This window comes from Myiozetetes cayanensis, unplaced genomic scaffold (genome assembly GCF_022539395.1).
Source record: "Myiozetetes cayanensis isolate MyiCay16 unplaced genomic scaffold, myiCay2020 scf1, whole genome shotgun sequence".
Taxonomy (NCBI): domain Eukaryota; kingdom Metazoa; phylum Chordata; class Aves; order Passeriformes; family Tyrannidae; genus Myiozetetes; species Myiozetetes cayanensis.
In genome coordinates this window covers 135,263,907-135,288,863 of record NW_026086604.1, presented here as the reverse complement: position 1 = coordinate 135,288,863, position 24,957 = coordinate 135,263,907, and the positions used below count along the sequence as shown (strand labels likewise).

General features: G+C 36.5%; 1 protein-coding gene across 1 annotated transcript in view; it reads left to right on the top strand.

Annotated features, from left to right (window-relative positions):
- Positions 1-24,957, top strand: part of ODAD2 (outer dynein arm docking complex subunit 2) — a 78,628-nt gene that overhangs the window by 7,274 nt on the left and 46,397 nt on the right. Inside the window, exons 7-14 of the mRNA XM_050313717.1 lie at positions 820-1,024; positions 2,395-2,515; positions 2,724-2,865; positions 18,774-18,920; positions 19,215-19,424; positions 19,589-19,813; positions 21,828-21,938; positions 22,387-22,541. Coding sequence (XP_050169674.1) covers positions 820-1,024; positions 2,395-2,515; positions 2,724-2,865; positions 18,774-18,920; positions 19,215-19,424; positions 19,589-19,813; positions 21,828-21,938; positions 22,387-22,541 — 1,316 coding nt within the window. The remainder of the gene's footprint in view (positions 1-819; positions 1,025-2,394; positions 2,516-2,723; positions 2,866-18,773; positions 18,921-19,214; positions 19,425-19,588; positions 19,814-21,827; positions 21,939-22,386; positions 22,542-24,957) is intronic.

Genomic DNA, 24,957 nt, shown 5'->3' with positions numbered 1-24,957 from the left:
ATTCTAAACTATATCAAATTGGAGCCCCTGGTGGTCTAGCGGTAAAGGCGCCGCGCTATCACCGCGGAGACCCGGGTTCGATTCCCGGTCAGGGCCACTCCCGGGCAGGTGGGGCTCGTTAGCCCTTAAAGGCAACCCACCTACGTCCTAAGGACCTCGCTGCCACCGTCCAAGCTCGCTTGGCCCCGGCAGATGAACTTTAGGATTAAAGGGTGGGCTCAGTTCCGCGCACACTGTGTCTCACCTAAAAAAAAAAATCCAATGCGCAGGCTGGAAGGTGTAAAGACCTTCCCCGGATCTTCGCTCGCGAAGACTGGCCTATTATATCAAATTAAATTACCTGGAACTGAAGTCCAGTTTTGATAGCCTATTTTCTTCATTACTTTTTTTGTGGGAATTTTTTGTAAGTCCCTTATAGAGGGAAGTAGTTTTTATGTGAATGATACACTGGAAATAGAGTGACTTGACTTTGCAGTACTGTATCTTAAAACTCACTTGAAATTAGGTTCTGTAAAAGTGCTTGTGTCACAAATTATTTGACATATTAGAAACTGAACACCACCAAATTTTCAACTATGTCCAGAAAGTTCCAAATTTAGCTACTTCATTTGTTTAAAAAACTTTAATTTGCACATGGTAACTGCAACTTTCAAAATTAATTTTTTTTTTAAAGACAATACAACTTTTTGTTTAGAATCTAATTCTACATATAACGCATAAAATTTTTAAGCACAGAATCCTGGAATTGTACTTATAACTGCTTATAACTTCATTATTCATATAGCAATATAACTGGCAAACCATGTCTCCTTTTATTAGGAATATAGTTTTTTTAAAGAACCAGCACATGAGAAGAATTATCAGTATGTGGAAGGTGCTGATGCTGAGGTTTCTGGCCAATCCCAGAATGTTTATGATTCTACAGAAAAGAAAGGGAAAAGTTCTGCAAGGAAAAGATCCATTGGCAAGAAGTTACAACCAACTATGCAGTGGAAAAATACGGGGCTTTCTGCTTCCCCAAGATAAGTAGTTATCTTTATAATTGAATTTGTCTACAGATCTCTCTAAACTGTGCTAATGGTTGGACTGCATGGTGCAGTCTGCATTATTGTCTTAAGAGCAATGAAACAAAACTTACTACACGTTAATTTCTAAGAAGAGAGTTCTCAGGTTTTTTTTCTCATGCAACAACTTTGATGTTATGTCATTTCCACAGCAAGGCAGGGAAATGTCTTGCAATTGTATGCAGTACTGGTATATCATAATATTTTTGGTGTTAAATGCCTTTTAAAGCAAGACAGTAGAAAAATTTAATCTAAACCACACTTTCATGATGGAAAATAGGAATGGCTCTTTCTTGTTACTACCAATTTTTAATGATTTCATATTATATGAGCCACTTTTCTAGCTCTGCTTAGCAACAAAATTCACTAATGAGATTATCTCAAATCTTGAGATAATACCCAAAACAGAGTATACGTATGTTGGATATTGTTGGATTTTTCTTCTGAAATCAGAATTCTGTTTTGATTTAATGGTTCCTGATTTCATGTTAATGGAGGAAGAAGAATATCTGAAGAAAAATCTTTGATTGCCATCCTACAAAAAACAGTCAGTATCTTTTCAAGTCGTCACATTGACATTGCAAGAAACATTTTAAGTGATTTAGGATTTGACCTACAGTCATCAATTTAAAAAAATGGTTTCCCAGGGCAAGAGCTAACCTTTTTCCCCAGTCATTGTTCAAGTCTACATGTAGTGAAATTGGCTGTAATCATGAGTAATATTCTCTTTATTGTTGTGACCGTGATAGGTTGACCAGCCAAGGCTTGAAAAGACATTTTGCTTTCATAACATTGTAAGTTAGGGACAAAAAAGCACCAATTGTTGTACTCAACTAGGCCTAGGAATCTTTTGGAATATAAGGAAAGCAAGATATATTGTATTCAGCATGATCAAAGCTATGGAACATGTCAGTGTGTGGAAGAACTAGGCAGACTAGAACTCTTTTGCCTGGAAAAAAAGATGACTAGAGGAGAAGAAGAAAGATACAGAAAATCATGACCAGAGATGATAAACAGGGAACATTTAGTCACTGTCTGTTCTAGGACAAGAATAAAGGGCATAAAATGAAAATGAGCCAGTGAGATCAGTTCAGAACAGAGAGAGAGATGTCTTCATACACCACATAGCTAAGCACTCAAAGTCTTTGCCAGAGGATAGTAAATTCATTTGTTTATGTGAGTACAAAAAGCAACCAACCACATTCATTGAAGAAGAATCCATCCAAAACTGTTAATGCATAGACAGTCAGTTCTCTGAGTCACAATCTGCTGAAGAATGTTCTGGAAAAAATTATTTCTGTTGTGTTTTGTTTTTTTTTTTCTAATAAACCCAAATCTAGTGACATGGCTTCAAAAAAAGATACTGAAGAAGGGAGAAGTAGTACTGTATCTCCGAAAACGAAATCCAGTGCCAGTTCTAAATCTGTTAAAATTCGTCGAGCTCCAGGAAGGTATGGGTTACTTATTTTTCTTCCTTCTATTTAAAAAATTTATTTTCCCTATCTACAGTAAATATCACCATACTTACTCTTTGATAATGTCAGTTGTATATTTTTCTAATTCTTTTATTAGGCACTGTGGTAATACCTGTTTGAAATGTGCTTGTCCCAATTAGCTGCTAGCTGTTTAAAATTGGTGATCCTGTTTATTCATTTTTAGTAAAACACCAAGCAGTTTAGAAGATGTTAGTGACAGTTCCTCAGAGGGTGAGGAGGATGAACATCCTATACGTCGTCAGGAAGGAATCACTGACTTATCACCTGAGTACTGGGGAATTCAGAAACTTGCAAAATATGTGAAGGTACTTAAAAAGTGTTGATAAATTTTATAAAAAATAAAAAAGATTCGGTTGAGGACTCAGCTCCTCATCCTTTCCATCTTCCATATATTTTAGAATAGCCCTGCTATGCAGTATCTTCAAATCCTGGAACTGTGGATTTTCCTATCATGTACTTTTTTTTTTTTTCATCTGCTATTTTTGGCTTATATAGACCTTTAGATTAAACCATCTGTTCAGTGTTATTTAAAACTTAAGATGGTATAATCTCTTTATTAATTATTGGGTTTCTGTTTTGCTTTTTGTATGAAAGGTTCCAAGATATTTCTTTATGTGGATAATAACTTTCAAGAGTTTTTATTAAAACTGAATAGTTGCCTAAAGTCTTTCATCAGCTATGATTAATGCATGACTGAAGTAATTCTAACATGGTCTTGTGTCTGGATAGATGCTTTAGTGGACAAGAAAATGTATGATAAACAGGCATCCTCTAAAACAAATGAAAAAGAAAGGTTTTTACACAGACTTGTTGAAAATCTTTTGGAACCTATAAATATACACAGTTTAAATTCTGAATATGTCTGAAACACATCAAAACCCCAACAACCCTCTACTATTCTGGAAAACTCTAATTATGTTTTCCCCTCAGGAGAAATTCCTTTACAAGTTTGCACTGGAATTTATGTTCTGTGAAGTTACTAATAAAAGCGCTGGCTTGTTTATTTTTTTGAGTGCAGAGCACACACATCCGACTGATAAAATGATGGTACTGCCATTTGGTAAAGCAAAAAAGTGCAAGTCCTATGAGGAGCAGTTGAGGGAGCTGAGGGTGTTTAGCCTGGAGAAAAGGAGGCTCAGGGGAGATCTCATCACTCTCTACAAGCTCCCTGAAAGGAGGTTGTAGCCAGGTGGGGATCGGTCACTCCTCCCAGACAACTGGAAACAGGATGACAGGACATAGCCTCAAGCTGCGCCAGGGGAGGTTTAGACTGGACATCAGGAAGAATTCTTTCGCTAAAAGAGTTGTCAAGGATTGAATGGGGTGCCCAGGGAAGTGGTCAAGTCACCGTCTGTAGAAGTATTCAGGAAATAATGGACGTGGCACTTCATGCTATGGTTTAGTTGACATGGTGGTGTTCAGTTAAAGGTTGGACTCGATGATCTTGGAGGTCTTTTCCAATCTTAATGATTCTATGATTCTACAATTAAACATTTGTGAGGCATAAGCAAAGCTTTGGCTTGTCTCAGTCCTTTGACCATTGTGGAAGAGTAACTCGGTCTTAAACTGTATTCAGAGTAGGCAGACTGCTTGCTCACAGTTCGTGTAGGTGGAGCCTTGCTAGTGGTTGTAGCCAAAGAGACACAAATGAACATGAATAACACGAGTCTCTCTACAATTATCTTTTCTAGGTTGAACCTCTATATTTTTGTTATTTTGGCTGTGGTAAAATAACACTTTGCAAATGTAACCTGGTGTAACACTGAGCATGTAACTTGCTCAGCTATTCCTAATGTTGAACACACAATGTATACATTTTGCATGAATCTTCCTATTTGCATGGAATTACAGTTCAACATGCTGTTTTGAAATCTTTCAGTTTGCTAATAACTTGCTTTGGTCTGTGTTATGAAGCATCTCTTTGTACTTTTCTGAGAGCTCAGAGAAGCAATCATGCTGCTTTTTAGTAAAGACACAAGGTCCTCCTAGAGAGGATATTTGAAATTAATTACTGTTGATGAACTCACAGTAGTCTTTTCATTGGCCCATTTGTGTACCACCCTCTTTATTGACAAGGCTCTTGTCTCCTGGTTACATAATTCTCAAACTCCCTTTCCTCTCTAGATTCTTCACATAGTCATGTTTGGATTTTAGTATTGGACTTTATTCAGTATTGAAATTCATATCTACATTTGCATGAAACCATTCTGAATAAAGACTGATAATGGCAAATAGGAAAATACATTTTTCAAGTACCTCTCTTTCAGAAATTGGTACATTTTGTTCCAGCTGTCAACAAGCAAAATTACATAATGGTTTGGAACTAGAAGAAGAAAGAGGAGCATTTCTGATCAAATTGCAAGTACCTGTTAAAAAGTTTATAATACAAAATTCCATAATATGGAAAGGTTTTGTCCTGAAAATTCAGATGTATATTTGCTCATGTATTCATGCACACTGAGTCGTCACATAGTTCTTTAAATTAGGTATAAATTAAACAAAGTATTTGAAGATATACTTAAAATAGTTCTGTGTTGATTCCTAGCTACGTAAAGCAAGAACTCCCTGGGGTCAGATAAAGCTGAAAAGAGATGCCTCAGTGCCATACCACAGACAGTGGTTGAAATGTTTTATTGATGGAGTGCTACTTCAGCTTGCACATGGAATTCGTTTTAATTCAAGTATAAATACTACACTTCTGGCCAGACTTAGGAGATTTTTTGGCATTCTTGTTGTTCATGTAGGCAAGTGTTCATGACAGATGCAACATAAGAGAAAATAAATTTATGACTGTGTTATTTAAGTATCTACAAGCCTATTTATATAGAAGCACAAATTTCAGAGGGCTTGTGTGTCTTCAAAGGTTGGATGCATTGTTTGCACATCTGAACAAATGAATGAAATGCCTTAAACAATAGGTGTTTGAGATACCAAGAAGATATAATAATTTGTAGGTGCAAGCATTTTTTAATGTCTGCTGAAGTAAATGTGAATCATAATTCAGCAAGACTCTATGAAGATGAATTTACAGAGAAAAAACTTCCATAAAACCTGAAAGATATGTAGTTTTTATACCAATGTTAGACTCTCATTAAATGTTGAAAAGGCAGTTGCTTTTTGTATAAAGCAAACTTGCTGGATCCTGTGAGTTGTGCCTGTAGCCTCTGTACTTGTATACCTCTTCATGGAGAGAAAATTCCAGCGCAGGGGAAATTCCCTTCTGACTTTTTGCCCTTCTCCACTCCCCTTCCTTTCTGGGAAAGAGTATCCATGTTGGAATTGTTCCGCTGGGAAGCAGCTGCTTCTGTGGTCTGGCTCCTTGTCCTACCTTCAAGCTTCCCAGGGCTGTGAAACAGAAGAAAGAACATGTGTGTTCTCTCCATGTCTCCCCATCGACTTAACAGCGAGCAGCGAAGAGAGATCAGCAAGCTTGGTGATGACCTCGTGTTTAGGTATCTTTTAGGGCCAGACTAGATGAAACTGGAATGAGGTGCTTTGTTGATGTTTGTAACAGTGAGATTCACCCAGAAAAGCCTATTTTACATTTGACATTACTTATTAAATTTGTGCTTCTGAAGTATTGGATTTCTAGAGGAAATTTTAAGAAATTTTAAGAAAAATCTTAAGAATAGGATGAAGGGATTATCTTTTTCAATTATCATTTTACTAGAAACAGGGAACATAAGGTAGAAATGCAGAATTTGTGGCCACTCACTAACAAAAAAAAAAATGGAGAAAGAAAAAGGGTGAGAGCTGGGTTTTGTGCTGCCCATGGTTGAGCACTGGCTCTTGCCAGTTTTTGAGATAAAACTGAGATGCTAAGAAGTGAATTGGGCCTGGTGACTGCCAGTAATAACTCCAGTCTCTAGAATAAGTCTGTAATCCCTTAAACCCTTATGGTGCTTGATCTTGGTTCCCTGTAAGGGCGTGATTTATGTGTACACCTATGCCAGGGTTAGCTCTGGATAGAGTTCTGCAGGACCATGGAAGTTACAGAATTCATCCTTCAGTTTCTTACATGGAAAGTCGTTCTACTTTTGGCTGTATTTCAGGGGTATGCTGGTGAAAACAGTCAAATCTCACACTTCACATAAAAATCCATTAATTTCATATCTATCTGTAATTACTCCAGTGCAAAAGACCTCATTCCCAGAACAGCATTGTGTTTCTTTTCTACTTTGGAATCATAGGTGGACAAATCTGATGTCTGTCCCCAGCTGTTTGCATCCTGTGCCAGGTCCAGGAGCTGGGGAAAGGCAATAGTACTTCACAGGAGCCACGGAGGATGTGCTCTGAGTGTGGCATTGAGCATCAGCTCTCACGTGCCCATGTGCCCTGGTGCTGCATAGCAGTGGATGGTTTGTAAGGAAGGATATCGTGTCACATGACTCAATGAAATCTCATTCTCTGGGCAAGGAAAAGGCACAAAACCTGCAGGATACACTGAGTGTATTCAGGGCTGCTCCACAGCTGAATTTTGGCAGGACCTTTGGAAGGCTGCTGTGTTCAAGCAACATTCTTGTAGCTGGCAGGAGGCCCCTCTGTAGTGGGCTTACATAAAGATGTCAGACAGACCAGAGAGGCAGGAACGTACAGAAATATTCCTTCTGGCCTTTGCCTCTTTCCTTTTCTTTCTCTCCATTATTTCTTTCTTCTCTTATTTTTCTCTCGCTTTTTCACTGCAGTGCAGTGATTGTTGGCTGGACAAGACCTACTGCCCATCACTTCTGCTTCCCCTTTACAGTACAGGCAGACCTGAGCCAGGAGGATGTAGTGTGGCCTCTGCACCACAGGCACAGTTTATTTTCTCTTTTCAGAAAGCTCAAATTTATCAGTTAGCAACATGCAGCTGTGTATTGGTTTGCAGGAAGGAGTAGTGGGTCCTGCATTCTTGGGGAAGAAAGATGCAGCTTAGAAGTGCAGAAGGTCAAACAGACAGTGAAATGATACAGAGAGACTCTGCCAGGAGCTAAGGTAGAAGATCTCAAGTCAGAGGTTCATGTAGATATTGTTGATAAACTGTATGGGGTAGTTTTACTTCCGAGGAAGAAACATGGAAACATCTGGAAGCTGGGATTAAGGGACTTGGAGCAAACGAGGGTACAGGAAATCCATGTATGCCTGAAATTCAGGAATGTGGATGAGGAAGGTCTAAACTGTGACAGTAACAGGGAGCATATTTTGGAACATTTGAGGACCAAATCTTAAATTGCAGTTGTATGTGTGTGGGGAGTTATTTTGCACTCTCTGTGCAAGGTTTGCTATGTGACTTTTTTATGCATTGAGGGGAAGCAGGAGGCAGTCAATAACTGCTTGCACACTTCCCTACTATACCTTAATATAACGTCAGTCACAGTTTATGTCTGAGATGAGACTTGTCATACTTGAGGTACAGGGTTTTAGACACCTGAAAAATAGATATCTCCCTCATAAAATTTTGTGATAGAAAACATCCAGCCTTTCAAAAAAATCATTATTTTCTTGTGCACATGAAAATTATATGGTTTAGCAGGTCATGTATACAGCAACTCTTTTATAAGAATTGGTTATGGCACTTGTTTATGGCACTTGTGAAGATGTTGATGCAGCTTGTAGATTTTTCTCAAAATTTATATGAAATAGAGGATAGACACAGTATTTTTAACTGCTTCATGGAAAAGTACAGCTTTCCTAAATTATAATGGTACTGGAAATGTTCTGTGTTGGTAAAGTTACACTAACAGTCATTATAAAAATTTAAATCAGCTTCATGAGAAATGGGTTAAGAAATCAATTGTATTTTGGGATTAGTAGAAAAGTAATTCTATTTTATTCTAAAATGCCGAACCACAAAAAAAGGCATGGACATCCCAGCTTAAGAAATAAAATGGATCTTCAAATACTAATTCTTTAAAGTGAAACTCCACAGAAAGTAATTTCAAATTTAGTAAGACAAGAAAAAAATAGTGCTAGTGTTACAATGTACCTACTGAAGTACCAAACATTTTTTATTTTGTACATTGTAATACTGCTCAAATTTTTTTTATATTCATAGATAAGAATCTCTGGTGTTTGTGGATGTTCCTGAACAGCAAACTGCACAGAGAACTGCGAGTACACTGTCTGTAGTCTTGAAATCTGGCTCTATATCTGTGACAGATGCAAATGTCAGAATCTAATAGCAGGGGTCAAAGCACCTCATCTGTGTAGAACATATATTGCACATCATGCTGTTTTTTCCACTATCTGTGGATAAGAAGTAGCATGTTTTCCTTTATAATATCATATTAGCCAGACTTGCATGAGATTATATTTTAGCTGTTAAATACAAAATAAGCACATATATGTGTGTGTAAAATATTTTTGTATGTAAAATACTTTTGACACTGTGTAATGCCTTTTTTTCAGGACTGACCAACTTTGCAGGGAGTTTACCTGACCTTTTTAGTAGGGTGTCTAACAATAAATCTTTCCCCTTCCATGATGGAAGTATATGGTGGAGTAACTTGAAGGTTATTCAAATGAAAATAAATTTTCCTGTAGTTTGGCTAAGTGGTAGACTGTTATTTTTCAGAAAATACCAAATGTATCTGACATAATCACATGCCACCTGCTAGTGTTTCTAGGCACATGTTAGGCTAACCTGTCAGCCTTGGCAAACCTGTCAGCCTTCATATCGCTCTCTTCTCTACTGTTCATGAACGTCTCTTGCTCTCATCTTCCAGTATTAGCCAAGATTTTATTTTAAAATTCAGTGAAGAATGTGATTACTGAAAAAAAAGGAAATAAAAATATAGGAAAACGGCATATTACAGTAAGATATGTATTTTCTAACAACCTAGATTGTGCTGATCAAGAAAAAAGAAATACTTTTATGATAAATTTACTAGGTAGGAAATATTGGCAAGTGGTGAACTCTCAAATTATTATTATAATTGGCAACTCTGAAGCACTTGAATAGCTCTCTTCTCAAAATACTGTACAAACAATCATTTCTCATCACAAGAGACATATAAAATTCATAGCAGCCAATTGAATTTTGACCATTAACACCAACTCTGATGAATTTCTGTATAGTGGGGGTTTAATTAATGTTGAGAGGGTCACACATTCCTAAGAGTTTCATAGCTGATGAGATGAAAGACAATCTAGAAATAAAGTGGAAAAAAAAGCAAGCAAAAAGTGGAATTCAATAAAAGATGAGAAAGAAGTATGTCACACATAAAGGACTGAGGAAAAGAATGTAAAGTAACTGATGTTTGATTCTCCTCTTTCTGCAGGATTGTATTCTATTGTGAAAGCAGGTGATTAAATTAATGAACTATGGTTTTGACACTGTAACTGTAGTACCTGTAAAATAATAGTAAATTGCCAGAGCTGTCTGAATCCAACTTCAGGCTTTATATTCAGGGAGTAGATAATCAAATCATTATCTTTCCTAAAGAATTAGAACAGAATTGTGTCTGAAAGCTACAAAGAGCTTTTAAATAGAGAGAGCAATATTTTTCATTGTTTTTAGGTGTTCCACATTGACTAGGCTCAATTTAATCACAGCTCACTATACACAGTTATTTCAGAGGCAAGCCTGTGCTGCAGCCATGTCTTCATCTATATTTGTTTTTCTATTCTCTCACTAAGCCCTGCTTTTAAGTTTGTTTTATTTCTCCAGAGGACACCTGTCTCTTAGTTTTTCATAAACTACTGCTATAATTTTGTTTTTCTTGCAAAATCTTTTTTTTGCTAGTTTCAAATGTTTTTTCTGTTTCAGCAGTGTGTGAGCTCTCCAGTAGTCTGTAGAGGCACAGGTCCTTCCTAGTTCAACCTCATTAAATTTTCTCCTCAGATTCACTTCCACTGGTTTCCCAAATTAGTTGGATACATAAAATTGAAATATCTGTAATAACATTAAGGCTTTTATCCTCTTTGTGAGCCAAGTACTAGGCAAAATCAAAATTGCTTAGGCAAGTCTGACACTATCACAGAAGGTCAACAGTACATCTGTATTATGGACAGCATATGTCTCATCTCAGAGTCTCCAGTCAAGGTTTACAGTGTTAAAATCAGTGTTAAAATACTGTTAACAATAGTGCTGTTTATGTAGGATTTTTTTTAAAATTTAATCCTAGAACCTTTTCTAATTCAATTCTATTTCCTTCTAATTGTAGCATGTTCTTTTTAAAAACATATATGCTTCATTTTCCTCAGATGAAGTGTCTTTACAAAATTGTCCAGATGCAACTGGGGAAGAAATACACTCCTAAACTGAAACTTTCACAAAGAAGTAGAAGATAAACTTGCACTGTTAAGATATATATTACCTTGGCCAGGTTTTCTGTGGTTTTGGGGTCACCATTTCACTTCCTTCCAAGTTTGAGGTTTGAGAAGTTACTAGGAAATATACTCTTATTATTCCTAGTCCAGTGAAGTAAAAGATCGTATGTTTGCACATGAACTGTTAGGCTCTTGCCTTCTCTATAGTAGAATCCAATTACTGTGAATCAGAAAAGGAGAGCTAATGGAATGGATCCATGTCTTAGAAGAGTTTTCAAGGGAGAATCAGTGGTTGCCTAACAAAACCTTCTGGTTCGTGCAAAAATAATAGACTTATTCTTTTGTTTGGAAACTCTTTTCGATTTCATAAAATACAACAATTTATACTCACTGTATCTGGGTCATGACATATATGTCACTTCTGCCACTGTGTAGGGTCAGGGTCAAGCTATTAATCTGCAATTAAATCTGCAGCTTCTGTGCATTGTTGTAGTCCAGTGTGAATGTTTTGGATTTTGAGATTTTATGATGCCTGTGATTTTCCACTGGCTTTACTTATATTAATCTGTATGGTTTACATACTGCCAGGCTGTAGCTAAAGAATGCCAGAAGATTCAGGAAGTGGGTCAGGGAATTATTCCATAACTCAGTTATACTTGTCCATAACTCATGTCTTAACAAGTTGCAGCTTGTATGTTTTATAAACTAAAAGGAAAAATTGGAACTAATATATAAACCATAACAAAACTCAGAGTGTTTAGAGATTCACTAGCATAGAAAAACTGTCTTGCTGAAGCATATTATACATGTTGCACTGCAGTACTCAGTCTTTCATTAAGCTTTGTCAAAATTTATTTAAATTTTGAATTATATTCCAGCAAAAAATTACAAAAGGTCTGTGATTTGAGGGAGTCAAGTTCAGCAGAAAATAAAAAAACGGACAAAGTATTAAACTAAGAGTTCTGTTTCATACTTTACTATTTATTTTGGATTTCTTGTTTTATACAAATGACAATATTGTAATAATAATATTTTGGGATGGAATTCCATTTAAACAATGTTTTTGTTCTAAAAGTTTTTCATTCCATTAATGAATTTTAATTGGAATTTTTCCGGTATAATAATAAAGGTTTCTATAATTTGACCTACTTTCTTTTGGATATCACATTATGCTATTTTGTTTGTTCAGTATTTTCTAAAAATATGTTGACTTGGTACTTTTGGTCTTAGTTTTGCCAAGTATATTGTAATTGCCATTCTGGTTATATATACTCGTAATCAAAACGAGGTATTATTATATAGAAGAATGACAAAAAAACTACCCTGAAACAGCAATTTTCTTTCTTGTTATTCAGTCATGGACATGTTATCACAGACATGCATATTAATCTATCCAGGAATTACCTAATACAGGAAATAAAATAAACTTTTACTCTGGAAAAATAAATTTCAGCAATAACAGAAAAAAACCCCATTCTTGATATTGCCATGCAAAGTGAAACAATATTTCATTTTCTGGTTGCATTAAGTCATTTTCACTCTAAATTGAAAGGCAAATTAAATAAATTAATTAAAACCCCCTTCAAATAGGTACCATATTTATAGAGACATTTGTGAGCCAAAAACTGTATAATTGTCTTTTTATTTAATCTTACACTCTCTCAAGAAACTGAAATGCACTCTAACTTTATTGTCATGTTTATGTATTTCCATGCATGTATGTTTGTTTTACTACAAATTGAGCAACAAATTTGGAATAATCTTCTTTATAATGTTGTTAGTACTTTTATTACTTGTACTCCAATAAGGCCTTTAGGTTTCAGTTGAAAGAGGGGAAGAGAGATACTAGGAAAAGGCACCTGGGCAGTAGCAGGAAGGAATTTTGTCAAAGGACATTGGTATCCTGATGCCTTTCTCTTAAAACTGCCCTTTCCCTGGTGTCAGTTGTGACAATTCTGAACTGTGATACAGATCTCTTTTGCAGCAGGCAAAGTGGCCTAATTATGCCCCTTACAATGTCAGAGGGTTCAGGCAGAAGGAACAGGGTGGGTCAGAGTGCCATGCAGTGGGGCTGTACCAGGTTAGATATCCCACAGCCTCTTACACAGCTCCTCTGCAGACTCCACTGCCCGAAGAGCTAATGCTTCTGTTTGCTGGCAGATCATCTGCAAAAAAAAACCTTTAATGGTGTTTACCCTTTCCAGAGATGACTCTAGAGGAAATTTCATATCTTTTCTTTCCTGCTGAACTGAGATCATCATTTTAACACTCTGCATTGACTGGGAAGGGTTTAATTAGGATGGGACACTATTGAAATCTTAAGCCTGTCTATTTTACTAGCTATTCTCTGTATCTAATCATATTATCTATTATGGTTCAGTCCTCTTTTTAAAGAAAAGAAGGAAATATCAAAATCACTTAATATTAACAAAATTTCATGGTAGTAAAAGTTCACAAAAAATAAATAAGGGAAAATAGGACTAGAGCAAAATGTAGGAGGTCATTGACTCCATCTACTTGCCTCCAAACCAGCATCAATTCTTTGTGTGTCTTCTGGACAATTATTTTTGTATCTTTTCTTTCAAGCTGTGGACCTTTCATAACTGCTGTAAGCAATATATTCAAAAATTCACATATCCTTACCATTACTTTTTATTTATTTATTTACCTTGAATAGATCGGCCTTGATGCCGTTTAACCCTATTATTTCTTGTCTTACCTGCACTGGATCTGGTGAACAGATGATGGACATTGTAGTTGTTCTTTAAACCACCTCCTTATTCTCTACTTCAGAGTAAACCTCTCCAGTTCTTTCCATTTTTCTGTGGAGATCATACTTTTGAGATAGTTTGATGTGTCCTCTGGTCTTTACCAACTTTCTCAGTATCTTTTTTGTAGTGTGATATCTAGAATGAGCACAGTACTTAAACTTAATCAGTGAACCAGAGAAGGATATTTTCTTGTATCTTACAAATCTGGTTGTAAATCTCTCTGGAAAGTTTGCTTTTTTGTTTGGCAACACTGTGATACTGGTAGGTTGTGTTGTGTTCAATTGATAACAACAGATTTTTATCTACGGTTCTACAAGCTTGTCATGGCATCAGCCAATTCTCTCAGCACCAAAGAGCAAAATCCATTAAACTCATCTAGTGTGAAAACATCTAAGTTATCTAAGTAATTTTTGACTAGTTAATTATGTCCTTAGCATAGGCAGAGCATTCACTACACCATCACTGATATTAAGTAATAATTAGTAGAAAATAGTAGGGATTAATGCATAAAAAAAGACGCCCTAAAGCTCTTAGCTTTCTTAGTTTCTTAGTTGAAAGCTTGCCATTGACTAACAGGTTTTTTTCCTCTTCATTATTACAGAAGTATCAAACAAAATGATGGTTTGAACTTGTGTGTTCCTTGGTAACTGTATTTTGGCTTTTGTCCTAATTTGCTTGTGTTTTTTCTTTTATCTTCATTCTTATTTGATCTTGTCAGTAGTTCTGTAATTGTCATTTGTGAGCTCTGAGTACCACAACAGAGACATTACACATACAGTGCACAGAAGATGTTTTACTGGTAGTGTAATGGTGATACTGGTTTACTTTTGCTTAATTTATGTATATATATGTTATACCAATATATAGGAAAAGAGGCACATTTTTAACTAAGTCTGTGTTTAATTTCAAGCCTTAAAATTGATTGTTGATCTGCCAGTAGAGTCTATTTGCATCCAACATATCAGATTTCAAACGGTATAACAACATGATGCAGATTTTATGTCAACTTAATGGAGAGGTAACTATTTCCATGCATGTTAAAATCTATGCTGTAACTACTGCAGTACTTGCTGTAGTGATAACTTCAAGAATTGTTGAAACCGTCACTAATATTTCTTATTTTGTGGAACTGATGCTTCAGCACATATGAAAAATATTTTATTGTGGTTTTACATTAAAAACACTTCAAGTGGAGTGTTCATTTTTGAAGCCAAAAAAATAAAATGCATATATATATTTTATATGCAGTTCTTTTTTTTTATTTAGTATAAGAAAAATAAAAGTTGTTTATTTTTTAAAAATCTAGTCTATATTAAATATCATATGCCGACTATTATACATGTAAGATAAGGGAATTATGGATTATTATGTTATGTATAAGTGGAGTTTCACCGTAGGAGAAGCAGTCCTCAAAAGAAGAGACATCACTATTCATGTTAGTGATATACTTCTGCATTTATGTAAAATAATAAAAAGATAAGTTTTCTCTTAAAACACCTGCTGCAAAGTTTTTGTTATACAAACCAAAGGAAATAACAAAGCCTAAGGTATGTGAAAAGACTACAGATTTCATAAAAGGAGAGCTGTTTTTTTGAGCTGTAGAATATTCTATGTAGTCTTTTAATCATATCAAATGGATTTTAAAAATAAATAATTTGTTTTGATTGTGTGGATAAACTGATTTCCCTATGAAAACATTTGAGAAATTGTTACAATATTTTATACCCTAGGACATATTTTCAAAGTAGATGAAAATATGTTATTAAAGCAAGACACATTTCATTCTTCTGAAGTCAAGATGATAACGATAATTAAAAAAAGATGAGTTAAAAAACGTGCTGGCATCTTCCTTTAGCACACTGTATGTTACAGATGTTTAAAAATTACCTTTATATTTAAATAATTTTCTGTGGGGAAATTCTGTGTATATCTATTGCTATGAGACATTTAAATAAAAATTATGAAGTACCATCAGCATACACTTGATCGATTAGCAGAAGTGTTTTGTCTGATGTGAGTTACTGGTCTGAAACTTCATGAAGTAGTTCTTACAGTCTTTTTGGATGTATTTTCTCACTTGTGATTTTCAACTACATTTATCCTAAGTCTTGAAAGAGAACGTTGAATTTAAATACTTTTTTTACTGTATTTGTCTCACTCTTTCTGTTTACTTTTAAGTAATATGCTGCTAAAGTTTTGGTTTTTCTAGATCTACTTGTTTCGTATTAGCAAACATTGAGTTTTTCAACATTCTGTCTTTCATTATGATGAGCACAACTAGAAGGACTTGGCTAAAAGTCCTTTACAGGTTCAAAACTGTCATTTAGAAGAGATGGGCTTGGGCAGCACAGTTCAGATCTGGATGGGCTCCAAAGCTTCTCTAGAATTCAGAGGCATGCAGAGTGGATACTGTAGTTTGATTTAGTAGGTATTCCAAGTTGTGACTTCCACAGTTGGCTCTGTTCATGTGCTCCAGCTTCTGTTGCAGCTACGTGGTAGCTCAGCCCTCCTAATTTCCATTCAGCTTGGTTCATCCCTGATTTTATTAACAGTAAACCTATATTAGAGGTTCAAAAGAATCCATTGTCATATGGTTTAACTCTGTGTTGTGTTCTTTGATCTTTTCCTTTCTAGTAGCAGTGACTGAAATAGAGCTTGTTGTTTAGAGTAACTTCCAATCTTGACTGAAAAATTTCCTCTGATGGAAAACTTATCATCACTCTTAAATAATTTCTTCCAAAGGATAATTAACCACACAATGGAAAACTTGCACTCTACTCCTCATCTAAGTTTTAGTGCCTTTAACTTCAAGTCATCAAATCTCCGTGCTAGACTGTAGAGCTCTCTGTGATCACGCTCCTATTCATCATAGATTTTTTTAGTCACTCTGAATGATTCATACCTTAATTTACTTTTTAATAAACTAAATAGTATTCCTCATGTCTCTCTTAATGCAACTGTTTTCCAGGCTTACAATAGTTTGAATTTTTCTTTTCTGAATCATCTCCAACTTTTCCCTTTCCTTCTAGAACAGTAAAAAGGAAAATTAGACACAGAATTTCAGTGGTAATTGCGCAAGTGCCTAAAAAGAGATAATACGTATGTTCCTATCCAGTTCTTCCAATTATTTATCCCCAAATTAATCCTTTTAATCAAATATTACACTGTAATCTCAAATTCATATCCAACATCCCTAATCTTTTTTATATACTGTTTCTGAAACAGAACTCTTCAAATTATATTCTGTTTTCATTATTAGTATGACCCTCAGTTTAGACTTAAAAACCCCCTGTACTGGGCAGATCAAAAGACAGCGTATCCCAATGACTGCACCAGGAGGGGAGACAATGATCAGGATGGAAGTTTTATGTGGTTATAGTTCATCTTTTGTATCCTGTTATCCTAACTTCTGATTTTCACAAATGTGGGAAACTTGACTGTATAACCTATAGTAGTGTGAAACAGTGTTCTTATCATAGTTTATTAAGGGAGAAGAAACCCAGGACCACTTCAGTTACTTCATTTGAAGAACCAACTACCTTAACCCTACTATACCCCATCATTAAAAGAGATTATATCTGTATTAAAAGAAACATAGGACAGTCAGCCCCTCTCTGTCCTGATCAAGGCCATCCCTTACACTGTCAACCTCTATGATATCCCTTCAGGCATCCCTCTTTTAGACTAAAATAACTTTGGATTGTCTTTGCTGCTCTTTTCTGAAAGTTTTCCAGTGCTATAGTAACGTTTCTATAGGGGAAGCTACAGAAGGGGAAGCTGCAGAATTGCATAAAGTTTTTAAGTTGTATGTGAACCATGGATTTATACTGTGGTATAGTGACATTCTCTGTTCAATATTTTTTTGCCAAAAAAGTCCCCATATTCTATTTATTTGATTGCCATCTCCACCAGCCTCAAGATATTGTTTCTAATTTTTAATGATCAGCTGAAAAATGGTCATTTCATGTATGGAGTTAGGATTGTTTTTTCTGATGTGTATAATTTCTCATTAGCTGTTTTACTGCCCTCTTAGTCCTAGTAATTTTTTTAGTAGCTTGTCACAACAGGCCCTGAATCATAATATTGTCAACAAACTTTGTCACTTCACTAGTCCTTCTATTTCTCCGGGTGTTTACAAGTATGTTGAATTGCAGAACTTCAACATGAATCCATGGAAATCCACTAAATCACATCCCTTTATTGAACTGACTTTTTGCTCCTATCCTCAGTTTCTTGTCCTTCAGTCATTCTTTCCAATCCAAATAATGGTCTTACCTGTTATAGTAGGAAATCCTAATATTATAGTGGCTTAGTTTCTTTTCTTAGGTCTTTCGTTTTTTGACTTTGTCAAAATCCTTATGGAGTCCACTTGGATTGGATCATCATTGCCACAAGCTTGGTGACTTTTGTAAGGTTAGACTTTGCTTAACAGATTCTGTGTAGCTCCAAGTATATCATATTGTTACAAGAATATTAAATTCAATGCCTGCTAATTCTGTTTTTTATTACAATCTACCAACTTGTCCAGCCCATATTTTTGGCTAAAAGGCCTTGGATAACCTTGAGCTGTTCCCAAAGTTGACATAATATTTGTTGTTTCATAGGACAGAAATAAGGAAGTTTGAAGTGAGGGGATATGTTCCACCTCTACTGAATCGACTATTACACCGTTTCCTTTATAACTCAGCTGAATATTATCTAATAGTGGCAATTTGTTATTGTTCAGAAATGTCAAGGGTTTTTAATAAACCCTTTCTACAGGGGCTTCAGTCTTGGGAAAAAAAATCTTCTGAAATGTCCACAATGGAGGATTCCTGTTGAAATCTCCGGAATACCAATGCAAAAATGCAGACAGGATCTCTGAAATATTTGGGTCTTCACTGTGTGTTCTTTTGCTATCTGCGAACACTTGTACAAAGCTCACGGTACTTGACTGCCTAATTTACTGGTCCATTCACAGAAAGCCATATTAGTCATTTGTCACTTGAGCTATTCACTCACTTGAATCTTTATGCCATTTACAGACTTTATCAGTAATTCCCTTTCTTACTATGTCTGTGTTATTTAACACCATAGAAGCAAAGTACTCTCCATGTATCTTCTTTAGTAGTGATTTTACGAGTACAAGTAGAGTGATTGAGTTTTATAATAAAAGCATTTTACAGATTTGTTAATTATTTGCTTTATTTTAGACAGGCGATCCAACAGCTACTGTAATTGGACTGTGTTCAATGAGAGATTTCAATTTGGCTCAAGAATCGTGTCAGCTGGCTTTCAAATACACTGGATGTCTTGAAGTGTTAATTAATTTACTCGATACAGAAGAAACTAATTGTCAGGCAAGCAGCTTTGTGAAACAGATCTATGAATATGCTCTTTCTATTGGAATATTTTTTCAATTTTCAGAGTTACAGAGTGTAAAGAAAATTGATTTCTTTCTTTACTCATTCCTCTATTTTCTTTTTTTCTTCAGATTTTTTAGAAAGAAAGCAATTTCTTTGAATTTTAGTTTCCTTCTTTTCTCCTGCTTAAATATAAAAGATATGATGTTTTAGATAACCCAGCATTTTAAATAATGTCAATGTTTTTTATAATTAAATAATGTTTAACATCTGTTTTTTCCCATTGTTTAGATTGGTTCATTAAAAATCTTGAAGGAAATTAGTCACAATATACTGATCAGACATGCAATTGCAGATCTTGGGGGCTTAGAGCTCATGGTGAAAATACTGGACTCTCCAGATAAAGATCTCAAATGTTTGGCAGCTGAAACAATTGCTAATGTTGCTAGATTTAAAAGAGCACGAAAGACAGTAAGGCAATATGGAGGAATCAAGAAACTGGTAAGCAGACATTAAAATTTGTACCCTTGTCATATGTGTAGTTTTGTTAAAAAAATACATCATGTGTTGAATAAATGATTATTATGATGGTGTTTACCATAATTAGAAAGCAGTATAATATCAAACTTCCCTTTGAATATTAAAAAATCGTGGGGTTTTTTCAGGTTGGGTTGTTGGAGTGTGTTTCAGTGGGAAAGCCATACCAAGCCAAAGATACTGAAATAGCACGCTGTGGGGCTTTGGCACTCTGGAGCTGCAGCAAAAGCACCAAAAACAAGAAGGCAATCCGCAAAGCTGGTGGCATTCCATTGTTAGCTACATGGCTCAAATGCTCAGATGCAAACATCTTAATCCCAGTAGTGGGAACACTACAAGAATGTGCCTCAGAGGTAAGTAAACGCATATAGCTAAGTTATTTCTAAGCAGTAAAACAACTGGCTACTAAAAGGAAGTATTACATTTTAATGTCACTTAAATCAGGGCAGTTATCCTGTCAGGAAGTAGACACTTTGTGTGATCAAAGTGTTTTTGAGAAGGTCACAGCTTGTAATGAAGTAAAGACCATATATTTTTTATTTAAATGGCTGGGAGTAGTGTGCGAACCATGGCAGGTTTCACAGATTTGAGTATATTCAGTTTTTAAATTCAAATACAAATATTTTTTACTGTGGCCATATATGTGATTACATGACTTGGACAGTTCTGTTTAATATCTTTATCGGTGGTGGGGACAAGGGGATCAAGGGCACCCTCAATCAGTTTGCAGACAACACCAACTGGGGTGGGAGTGTTGAATTGCTGGAGGGCAGGAAGGCTCTGCAGAGGGATCTGGACAGGCTGGATCCATGGGCTGAGGCCGATGGTATGATGTTCAACAAGGCAAAATGCCGAATCCTGCAGTTGGGTTACAACAACCCCAGGCAGCGCTACAGGCTGGGAGAAGAGTGGCTGGAAAACTGCCTGGCAGAAAAGGACCTCAGGGTGCTGGTCAACACTGGCTGAACATGAGCCAAGAGTGCCCAGGGGGCCAGGAAGGTCAGTGACATCCTGGTCTGTGTCAGCAATAGCGTGGCCAGCAGGACCAGGACAGTCATCGTCCCCCTGTATTTGGCTGCACCTCAAATCCTGTGTTCAGTTCTGGTCCCCTCACTTCATGAAAGACTTTGCGGTGCTGGAGGGAGTCCAGAGAAGGACAGCAGAAATAGAGGAGTCTGGAGCACCAGTCTGATGAGGAGCAGCTGAGGGAGCTTAGGGTGTTTAGCCTGGAGAAAAGGAGACTTGAGGAGGATCTGATAACTCCCTCCAGCTGCCTGAAAGGAGGTTGTAGCAAGGGAGGGATTGGTCTCTTCTCCCAGCTAACAAGCAATAGGACCAGAGAAAAAGGCCTCAGGTTGAATCAGGGGATGTTTAGGTGGGGTATTAGGAAAAATTTCTTCACTGAAAGGGTTGTCAAGCATTGGAACAGGCTGCCCAGGGAAAGCAGTTGAGTCACCATCCCTGGAGGTGTTTAAAAGACATGTAGATGTGACACTTAGGGACATGGTTAAGTGGTGGAATTGGCAATGCTGGGTTAATGATTGGACTCAAAGGTCTTGAAGGTCTTTTCCGACCTAAATGATTCTATTTTTTTATGATTCTGTACCTCCATTTGTAGAATCCCATTGGAATGTGAGGTGTATTGCACTTGATGTAAAAAATATAAATAAGTTCCCTTGGAGAATTTGAGACACAGAAGATAAGATTTTTCAAAAGATTTTCCATTATTGAACACTTTGCCTATTAAAAATTAGTTTCTTGAATTACACAAATTTAGAGATGTTGCATGAGAAACAAACCTGGCAGATTTTAGGTTCAGTAAGTCTGTATTGAGAAGGTGACATTTTTGAGGGTTTCTTGTCTGACCTAACTTGGAAAGAACACTGATTGCATCTCTTGCAGAGATGTTTCCCCTCTCTTAAACAATGATCCCCTGTTGCAATGCCTGTTTTTCTAACCTTGTTCTAGGTATAAATCTGTTATTTTGGCTGCTGGTTCTCAAGTAAGTGGGTGGGTACTTCTTGATCCCATTCTGAACCATCTTTTACTTTCTTGCCTCTGAGCAGGGAGTCTGGACACCTTTCAGAATATTCTGCATTCTCTTTGAGCCAAGTGGCTACAAAATAGGCATTGCAGCACCTGCTTTTACAGGTGATTGGAAGAGCACTGCAGAGGATTTCTGTGTTTGCTTACCTTTGAGATCATGAGTAGTATTTTCAAGGCAATGATTACTTGTGGCAAAGTGACAAGTTGTGACAAAGTACAAGACTGCTCAATACCAAACCCTAGAATTGTAGCATTGTGTTATTATTGTGACCTATTAACTATCAATATACTGGATTTAAGAGATGCAGTTTATCTTTTTAGCCAAGTTACAGACTTGCAATAAGGACAGAGGGAATGATTGAGAACCTGGTGAAAAATTTGAGCAGTGAACATGAGGAGCTTCAGATGCATTGTGCAAGTGCCATATTTAAGGTAATCGTATTATAATCAGTAGATCAGAGCCACGGACTAGCCCCTTGTTTTCATGTAGTTGTCAGTTTTAATATTTCTTAATTTCACTATTTCTCTAACATGTAAGAAATTACTTTATGAAAATGTTGTGAATATTTTAGCTGCATATTTAATATTGTAGTTAAGTTCCTACTTACTCTTCTTTTGTGCAAGCCCTAAATTGCGCAGGTAGCCAGTGGAGAAAAGCTTCTTTGGATTTTTTGTGTTTACCCACAAAGTGGACATTGTGACAGTACAAGCAAACTGTCAAACTCTCTTAATGAGTTGTTAGCATATTCTGGTACTTTAATACAATATTTATGTTTTCTTCTTTATTAGATTTTACTAGTTACAATGTAATACAGCTAGCTTTTGAAGACATGGTTTTACATGTTTTTATATAATGTATATATTTAATTGTTTTGTATAGTGCGCAGAAGATAAACAAACACGGGACCTGGTTAGACAACATGGAGGTCTACAACCACTGTCTGTTCTGCTTGATAACTCTGAAAACAAGAAACTTCTGGCAGCTGTGACAGGAGCAATCTGGAAATGTGCTATCAGTATAGAAAACGTGTCAAAGTAACAATTTAATTTTACAAGCATTTGTTACATGATTGTGTTTTGATTTTATGGGCCTCTGTTTTTTTTCAAAATTGTTGTGTCATGGTTCTTTAAAAACATTCTTTATAATCAGTTGGACTTTGAACTTAGGTTTCACAGTACTTAAAAAATTTCCACCTGACATCATCAGGACACAGAGAAGACAGTGTTCAGTTCCTAGAATCTTCAGTGAATGGAGACAAGTGGTGCCTCTAAAGAATAGCTAAGACATAGGACACTGAGTCAGGAGGTGTACTAGCACGTACTAAACATTTGATATGTGGACTTACCTGATATCCCCTCTCCTCTGTGTAGCTTACAAACTGGAATCACTGTGGCATGGTAGACAGAGTTCGTAGTACACTTTAATGTTTTACATCAAGAGAGACAGAGAGCAAATGATGTCATTCTAGGGTAGATGTCTAATACATATCAGAAATATACTGGAGTTAGGATAATTAGTCTCGATGTGCTCTTCTTGACTACAGAAGGGGCTCAGAAAAGCAGCTTAGTCTGAAGACCCAGCTTCTAAATGAGTGGAATTAACTGATGAGAGTCCTACCATAGGTACCTACAACCTCTCTGTACGAGGGTCCTGAGTAATTGCGGAGAATGTGACAGCAGAAGTTATCACCCTCCACCTTTTGTGGAACAGCTTAATGATTGAGAATACTCGACCCCCTCATCTAAAATTAATTTAGCATATTCATGCACCTTACCCCCCCAACAAAAAAGCTGTCTCTGCTGCATGGTGTGGTTTCCTAGGTTGTGCTAGTTTTGGTTTCCTAGAAGTTATGCTGTTCTGTAAAACGAATACAAATTTCATATGTTAGAAAGAGTATACGTAAGAGGTAACCTCTTCCTGCAGCCTTCATTCCAGCGTACTTTGCTGGATAAATACAAATGATAGATAAAGGCTGAATAAAAATTAGGAAGATTTTCACTATAAGGGTTTACCTTCTGGATTTTTGACTGTCCTAACTAAGTTCCCAAACCCATGGTCTTTACATCTTCTACTGCTGTCCTACTGCTTTTTGCATTCTTGATTGTGTGGTAACCTAACTTTTCAGAAGGGTATATCCTTCTTTTCTATGGGCTTTGGGTATCTGCACAGAGGTATCCTGATTTTGGATCAATTAGTGATGAGACAGACTGAATGGCTCTCTCTGTACTAGTAAACTAAACAGGGCCAAATCTTTCAGGGTTCAGGCACTATGTTAGGATTATCCGTACTGTTCAACTGGCCAGCACAGTCCCTTACACAGTTTGGCCTGTGCCAGCAATCACCCTCCCAGACAATGCCCAGACACTCCTTGGGACCAGTGCAGGCAACAGATTGTTTCCATTAGGCAGAATGGGCGAGGCCACCCCGAGTTGTGAGGAGAAGAGATTTTAGCCATATGGATGCTGTGTTGTGCTTCTCGTCCTCAGGGCTAGGGAATGAGCCCTCGCCTGTTTTATTTATTAGTATAGCTGTAGCCAATAATTCTGTCCAAATGCAAACAGATTTTTGTTGGGCTACTCACATATCTTTGGCAAGTGCTTGGTGCTCCACAAAGGTTACTAGCCAGGCACAGCTCCAGCTGAATTCATGTATTATGTAGTGCTGAGTCTGAAGCATTAAACTGTGTCCAAACTCAAAATGGGAAGGCACTGGAGAAAAGAGAGTGAGGTCAATATGAAAACACCTCAGTAGATCTGGAGGGATGAAACTGGAACTAACAAACCCTACTGGTTCCCACAGGGACACTTAATTACCTTTAAAGTGCTGCACAGTGTTTGCTATACCTGAAGTACCTTGCTGAGGGGATGTGCTGACTCAGCAGTGAGCTGATACGGGTGCCTGGGCCTGCCCAGCTCAGATTCCAGTGTACAAGGAGCCGTTCTGCTTCTGGACACAAGATGGCCCGAGCCAGCAGCTCTGTCAGAGTGCAGCCAGCCTGTTGCAGAGCCAGCTCCTGTCGTTCCATCTGTGAAGCACTTGATATGGAACACAGAAAAAGTAACCAGAAAAAATCAATTTGGTGTTGGTTTTGTTTTGGTTTGTTTTAAATTATTTACTTATTTTATTGCTTTTTTATTCATGCTGTTGATGTTTACTCTTGAAAAAAATAAGTATAAGGATACTTCCAATTTACACTGAACAAAGAGAGGAAGATGTCCTTTTAAGCAAAGGTTTCGATAACCAAAAAAAAAAAAGTTTCTCATTTCTCAGTTACTTTAATTGTTGTGCTGATAATCCAGCTTGGAAAGATTAATTTTAATTGAAACAGCTCTAGTTCTGCCATAAAAATCTCAGAAATATATATATATATATATATTTAATGAAAGAAAAGCCACATGTGCAAGTGATTCTTGGAAAATACAGTTTTTGTAGCTCAAGTAGACACTTACA